The sequence below is a fragment of a genome, unplaced genomic scaffold (genome assembly GCF_019419815.1).
Source record: "Pyrus x bretschneideri cultivar Hongxiangsu unplaced genomic scaffold, Pyrus_bretschneideri_v1 Contig14, whole genome shotgun sequence".
In the NCBI taxonomy this organism is placed as follows: Eukaryota; Viridiplantae; Streptophyta; class Magnoliopsida; order Rosales; family Rosaceae; genus Pyrus; species Pyrus x bretschneideri.
Window position 1 is genome coordinate 7344539 of NW_025999435.1, and position 7888 is coordinate 7352426.

The 7888-nt window shown below is 38.6% G+C and overlaps 1 protein-coding gene across 1 annotated transcript; it reads left to right on the forward strand.

Moving 5' to 3' along the window:
• Nucleotides 1-854: 854 nt before the first annotated feature.
• On the forward strand, nt 855-4338 carry LOC103952293 (deoxyribodipyrimidine photo-lyase). The gene is given in 10 exon segments (XM_009363864.3): nt 855-1296; nt 1557-1742; nt 1744-1898; nt 1982-2222; nt 2343-2500; nt 2587-2623; nt 2847-2905; nt 3348-3429; nt 3511-3582; nt 3864-4338. Coding segments are annotated over 10 exon segments (1497 nt in total). The 5' UTR covers nt 855-978; the 3' UTR covers nt 4053-4338.
• Nucleotides 4339-7888: the final 3550 nt, after the last annotated feature.

Consider the following 7888-nt stretch of genomic DNA (forward strand, 5'->3'; position numbering starts at 1 on the left):
CAAAGCAACAAATGAAGCAACCGAGTGAGCAACAAGATTACCACTCCGCTGAACAAACAAGAACTTCACATCGTCAATTTGTGAAGCAATAAGATTAAAATAAAAAAGAATACATTCCAAGTTCACATCAACATTACCCTCTTTTTTTCTTTTCTTTTCTTTTTTTTTTGAGGACATCGATATTTTACATTACAGGAAAGGGTGAGTTCGGCTAAACCACACAATGGGCAGTCTAATTTGGTATTGAATTCATCATCCATGAGATTCGAACCTAAAACCTCTCACTTTCAAGTGAAGATGAATACTACCAAATCGTAGTACTGAATGGTTTACCCTCCTTTTTAATCATTCTAATTAGAGTTTGGGCATCCGACTCAATCTCCACCCTTACGAGGCCACTATCTCTAAAAAGAGCCCGTTACTTTTTTTTTTTTTGGTCAATACTGTTACTTGTTATTTAATATACAATCAGAAGGAGAAAATGAACGAGGATACTTGCTGGATCCTCTTTGTAAGGATTCCAGAAATCTTCAAACTATATCTATTTATCATATATCGTACGGTCAAAAATCATTTTAAATCTTTAACTTAAAATTAAATATAAACAATACCTAACAAAAACTGACCTCACGATACACAATAGATAAACGAATATGATTGGTTCCTTACCAAGAGGATCCAGCAAGGATCCTCTCTCAGAAAAAATATCATATCTGACCGTTAAATAACAGGTACAATAAGCCGAAGCCCAAGCTGAAGATTGTCTTTGGGCCAACAAATGATTGGTTATTATTTGGCCACGTATCCGCTTTCAAAACCACACCTCTAACGGTTTGGTTTCCCTCCTTTTTTTCCCTCTCTCTCATGTGACCTTCACATTCTCCTCCTTCGCCTTCTTAACCTGAGCCGATCCGTATACATCCCGCGCACGTTAGCAAGCAACCTCTTCTTCCCTTCCTCTTCACCGTCCACTCATCCATGGCCGCCAACTCCGCCACCGCCACAGTTCAACCGTGTCGGATTCGGATTCTGAAGGAAGGCTCCAAGCTGGCCGATCAAATTTCCGGTCCCGTGGTTTACTGGATGTTCAGAGACCAAAGGGTTAGAGACAATTGGGCGTTGATCCACGCCATTGAGCATGCCCGCAAGGCCAGTGTCCCCGTGGCCGTCGCGTTCAATCTGTTCGATCAGTTTCTTGGCGCCAAAGCCCGCCAATTAGGGTTTATGCTGAGGGGCTTGCAGCAATTGCAGAGTGATCTTGAAGAAACGCATCAAATTCCATTTTTCCTCTTCCGGGTACGTTAAAAGATTACATTTTCCAAATACCTACTTGATCTTTTCTGCGTTTGTAATCTGTTTTGTGTTTGGTTTCCGAGAAAATTTTGTAAATCAATGTTACCCAGAAAATATTGTCCTCTTTATAGCTTTCTAGAATCTCATGACGATCCATAACTTAAGTTTGGAAATTTTCGGTGTCCCTCAAATTTTGCAACTTGTTTGTATGTTATGTTGGAAAAATTGAAGTTATTTATGTTTGAAGCACATTTTACGTACAGGGAAAAGCTGAGGAGACAATTCCCAATTTTGTGGGTGAATGTGGGGCTTCACTTTTAGTAACAGACTTTTCGCCGTTGCGGGAAGTCCAGAAATGTAAACAGGAAATTTGCAAGGCAGTTAGTGATTTTGTGACGATACATGAAGTTGATGCCCACAATGTTGTGCCAATTTGGGCAGCATCAGTAGAAGTTGGAGTATAGTGCTAGGACTATAAGGAGTAAGATAAATGTAAAGCTTCCTGAGTACCTTGTTGAATTTCCTAAGCTGCAGCCACCGCTTACAAAATGGGTGGGTGTAAATCGGTTGATTGACTGGGATGGCCTTATTGACGAAGTTTTGAGGTTAGATGTCATTTTAATTTTGTTGGCATTAGTTGAGATTGTTGGGGATTTGTTGTTGATTTTTTTCCTTCGTTTATGACTAGGAAAGGAGCAGAAGTTCCTGAAATTGATTGGTGTGAATCGGGAGAAAAGGCGGCAATGGAAGTTTTGATGGGCAGCAAAAATGGTTTCTTGACAAAAAGGTTGAAGGGTTATTCGTCGGATCGAAATAACCCTTTGAAACCAGGAGGACTTTCTGGTCTTTCTCCTTATTTGCATTTTGGGCAATTATCTGCACAGAGGTGTGCCTTAGAGGCACGCAGCAGACGGAAACTCTGCCCTGAGGTTAGTGATGCGAAATTATGGTTATGGTGTAACTATTTTGACTTAAGCTGAAGGACTTCTTTTGTTATGCCTTGTACGTGGTATATTGTTTAATCAACCGTGTCTACATGCTATTTAAAGGCAGTCGATGCATTTTTAGAGGAGTTGATTGTGCGCAGAGAACTTGCCGATAACTTCTGCTTCTACCAGCCTCATTATGATTCATTACAAGGGGCATGGGAATGGGCTCGCAAGACGTTGGCAGACCATGCTTCTGATAAGAGAGAGCATATTTACACGTCAGTAATTCGGTTTTCCTTTGTTGGTCAGTACGGGTTTGTGAAGTTATGGTTATGAATGTCTAAACAAAGTGTTGAAATTGCAGGAAGGAACAATTGGAGAATGCACAAACAGCTGATCCTGTAAGTCGATTTTGTAGGCTCTTTTATTTTTCTCTTAGGTGGGATGTTGGGATTATCTGAACTTTCATATGTTTTCCTTCCTCTTCGCTTCAACCTTTATATAACTAAGATCTATGCTTTATGAAATTATGTATTTGTGTGTGTCAGCTCAGTTGTATAACTTTGGCTCGTCTGCCGTATCAATCTCTACTAACCTCCTAGTTCTTGTGGTCCTGAATTTCAGCTTTGGAATGCCTCCCAATTGGAGATGGTTTATTATGGGAAGATGCATGGGTTTATGCGGTGAGTCCCCTTTTGGTCGACCATATTCTGTTCATGGTTGAATGGTTTCCTGTTCTGCCTGGGGCTCTTAAACCTTTCTGATATTTGGAAACTCCGCAAATTAGCATTGAATTCATATGGTTAATCTTTTAAACAAATTTGGATTACCTCGTCCCATTTATAAACTGAGGAATCTCGTCCTTTTTAAGTAGTGCTGCTATTTGCCGAGTATGGTGTCACTTTATGCTTGCTTTGTTTGCTTGTATTACAATGGCAACACGATAACTAGGGTTTTACGTGCTAATAGGTTTCTTATTCATTTTATCGTTTCAATTAGCAATGAGGTATTGTTGGTTAGGGTTTCTGTAACAAGAGCAACATTTGTTAGTTTTATATTATGAATTTCCTTTTTAGGTGAAATTTAATTTTGTTATCCACCAAATAAGTTTATAATCATCTGCAGGATGTATTGGGCAAAAAAGATCCTTGAGTGGACAAGAGGACCTGAAGAAGCCCTTGAAATATCCATATACCTAAATAACAAGGTATTCTACTAGTAAATTTTGATTTTGGTTGCGGTTGCGGTGGTGGTTACAAAATTTTCACTGTGGTTCTTTGGCTGACAGTATGAAATAGATGGAAGGGATCCAAATGGATACGTCGGTTGCATGTGGTCAATCTGTGGTGTTCACGACCAGGTTTGTTTCAAAATTTTCTCTCGTTCCTTCGTGTGAGATGAATATTTTGTTGGCACAGATCACCTCCACTTTCTGTATAACTTTATCTCATCTCGAATTTTCCATCATTCAACACCACCGTGCTAATAGAGTCGTCATAGAAATCTGGATGTAATACAAATATTGAAATATTAGGTTAGATGTGATCCTACATTCCAAGAGTATATAAACCACATTGAAACTAGAATGGCTTGCATTTCCGGTGAGGTTCTCTTATCACATCCTTTGATATGGCATTTCAGGGTTGGAAGGAACGACCAATTTTTGGGAAAATACGGTACATGAACTATGCAGGCTGCAAAAGGAAATTCGATGTCGATGGGTACATTTCCTATGTCAAGAGGATGCTTGTTGAAACCAAGAAGAGAAAAGCAGACTGCCTACTCAGTAGAAGGCCAAAGAACATTGCACTTAGTGCTTCGATCTCTTGAAGTGAACGTGTAGAAATAATAGTTTCGAAAGACAGTTGAGTTGCAGACCCTTCCGTAGACCCGCAACCTTGTTGGTGCAGGTTTTGTGTCGCTTGGAATGCACGACTGGACTCCTTTTCCTTTCCTCTTTTTGGTAAATGTATTTATTCAATCTAAAACAAAATGTTTTATTTGTATTTTGTAGTGAGTTTTCCTATGAAAAACATGACATAGATAACATCCCAATGCCTTAACCTTGATATAGACAAATTCTTAAAACGTTTAATTGGATAGTGCTATTCATACACCTATTTGTGCTTATCACACATCTTTTAATTTTTGACCGTCTAGTCAAATGAATTGAAGAATGTCAATGGTCAAAAATCAACAAAAATGTAAGAGGTAAAAAAAAATGTGTGAATACCACTATCCTTTCAATTAAGGAGGATGACTTCATGGCCTGACTCTGTTTAAGTCTAAATTCACTTTCAAATAATCAAAAGCGTTTTTAAAGAAAGCATTTAGTGCTTTGCGAACTGTGATTACCTACACTGTGCTTATGTGTACTATCACGTGTTTATTTCAATTCTGACAAATTGTACACGAAAGAAACTCTTGAAATATTTAAGCTGGTTTGACTTCTCTTTTTTTATCGAAGAAACTTTCATTAATTAAAGAAACTATTACATGAACTTCAAAGTCCAAAGGCAGTCCAAATACAAGCATATTTCAAAAGGAAATATAGCATAGGGGTCCAAAAAGAGCAACTTCACAACAACAAAAACTCTAGCTATGGAAGACTGCTGCCTCGATCACAACAGTTGCGCCACCATCGTCGAACCGCCACCACCACCAAGAGCATGAAACCACGAACAAGCTGGATGAACGAAAATAGAGATGAACGAGCCACCCGCGCAAAAAGCGATCTCATAATCCTACCAAATATTTACATTGGACTTGTATGCAAGCCCATTAAATCTCTTGACTCACATCACATCAAATGATATCTCAGTGAATTTGATGTTTACTTTTCTAATTACTTACGTGTCAATAAATATAGAAAAAAAATGTAGAAGTGAACTAACTCTCATTCCTGTGAACGCAGAAAACTCAAGAATCAAAATAATTTCAATTTCCATTTTCTTGTAGGTAAACATGCCCTGAATAATTTTTTTTTTTTTTTTTTTTTAAAGAAAGTACTTAACTCATATTCCTTGCAATTGTATCCCCTAACCACCCTCAAGCTCATCTGTCACCTCGACTAGTTGATCATTCGAATGAGAAATTCTATGAAGAACCGCTCTAGACGGCAGCCTTTTGGCTCCACCACAACCACCCAAACTCCCTATTGTGCAACCTCACACCTACAGCCTCATGTTCGGCTGCTTGTATGACTTGGCCCAACTTCTCCACCATGTCCTTGCACGAGGCCAAGAAAGTGTGGCGAGGGTGGCGGTCAACAAGGTTGCAGTCAAGGGCAAACTGACTTAGGGGCAAGGGGGGTCAACTGGCCCTCCGAACTCCAATGTATCTCCATGGATGACTTGAGTGTTGCTTCTTTGAAGGTTAGAGTTGCCCTTTATATATACCCTTCAACTGCTTGATAACATGTGTTAGAGAGGTGCCCTTACAGTCTAGTCCTAATATTATTTACCACCGACTTATTTGTTGGTTGTGATTACAATTGTAGGCAAAAAAAAAAAGAACCAAGTAAAAAAATATCCAAAAATGCAAAGTAAATGAAATGTTGATCTCAGAGAATAACAAAAGCATCTTCATTCTTGGACAACATATTAATGGGACGCAATGATATCGAACATTGTTAGCGTGTTCAAGATAAGTGTGTTTCCTTGTTAAGCATTTATATGGGAGCAACCTTGGAACATGTTAGTTGCCCACGCAAATGAGGCATTGACAAGTCTGCAGTATGCCTTCCAAATAACTTCAGGCCTACCAAAGACTCAATGAAATGGCGATTTGCATGCAATTTCTGTTTAAAAAAATTTGTGCAATGCGCACGCTATTCTTACTGACCCCCCCTAATATTATTTCTTCGATCCGCCACTAGCAAGGACGGATCCACATAGGGACCAGGGAGGTCCCAGGACCCGTCGGCAATCCTAAATCGTTGCTATAAATTTTCCGAGGACCTCTCGTACTCGAGCATGAGGTCTGTGTAGGTTGCAGTGGCTGTCTTCTTCTCGGAAAAGATGACCGCGCACGGAGAAGAAAGAAATAGGGACCCTTCCTGCCTCTCTCCTCCTTGCTTCTGCCATAGTCTCATTCATCGATGCCACCCACTTCTCCTCCAACCTTTCTGTGTCGTCTGATGGGGGCAGTACATAAGCCCAAACTTTCCCAAATTATTTCAACCATCTTAGTAATTTTTCTTATGGGTGAAGTTTCCTTCATAAGGTTAGTAAGATGGATATGATCTGTCATGGGTTGGTGAAATTTGGTGGTGGAGCTACCATGGCTTCGGGAGAATGGGGAGGGAGGCGATTAGTGGAGGTATGACAGCTTTGTTCTTAGTGAGAGAGAAGGTGGATGTTTGGAAACTAGTAAAAGAGAAAAATGGTGTGTTTGGTTAGAAAGATAGTGGGAGTTTGGGGAGAGTTTTATTTGACCGGTGTTTTAATTTGCTATCCACACACCCCTTTTTACTTCATACACACCCTCTTAATTTGCGGCCGTCGAATCGACTGAATTAAAAAAAATCAAATGACAGAAATAAACAAAGGGTATGTGAGACGCAAAAAGGGGTGTGTGAATAGCACACCCCTTTAAATTTAGTGGTTCATATTAGATAATCAATAACTTAGGTACTCCCTAGTAACTTATGAAACCTCGTAATGGACGCTTGAATTATGATTTTATAATTTGTAATATTGTTTTGCATATGATTTTTTAAATGAAATGTATTATATTTAAATTTTCAATGTTATTTTTGTCTATAAATTTTTTGACCTTTATAATTGGGACCCCCCGAATTTAAAATCCTGGATCCGCCACTGGCCACTAGTTGCAGTGCTTGAGCATTACGAGCTTGACTCGGGCTATAAGTTGCTACATGACTGGGTTTTGGATCCTTATGTAGAGCATTTGAAGTCTGGTGTTGAGAAACTCAAGTTGAAGCAATCTGATGACGACAGTGATGATAGTCAGTACTACTCGTCATGCTCAAGCATAAGGGACGACGTAAACACTTACATTTTCCATCTTTTCCCCAACTGCTCATGCCATCCACACAACTTTGATGTTCAGAATCATTGAGATTTGCAAGCAAGTTTTTCGAGCAAGACATTAACATGTCACTTATCCACTGCCTCATGGATGAGATTTTGGTACCCCGGGAACTTTCATGAAAGGGTTTGGGTTAAGTTTATTTTAATAAAAAATCATGCTCTAACTTTATTTAATTAAAAAGATCAAAATTTTAATGAAAAACCCTTAAATTTTAATAAAAACGACAAAAAAAAACTCAAATTTTAATGAAAAAGACATAATTTTAATATTAAAAAGAAATTTAAAAAAAATTGATGCGCGGATCCACATGTTGTCACACAAACTGTTTTTGAAACTTTTTACACTGTTTATGAAACGTAATGGTATTACACTGTTTATGAAACTTACTACACTGTTTATAAAACTTACTAAACTGTTTATGAAAAATTACAACACTATTTATGAAACTTACTACACTATTTATGAAACTTAACACTACTACACTGTTCATGAAATTTAACGGTGTTACACTGTTTATGAAACTTAACAGTACTACACTGTTTATGAAACTTTATGGTACTACATTCTTCTCTCTCCTCTTCTTGAATTTTCTTGGCACATTCTCACCTTCC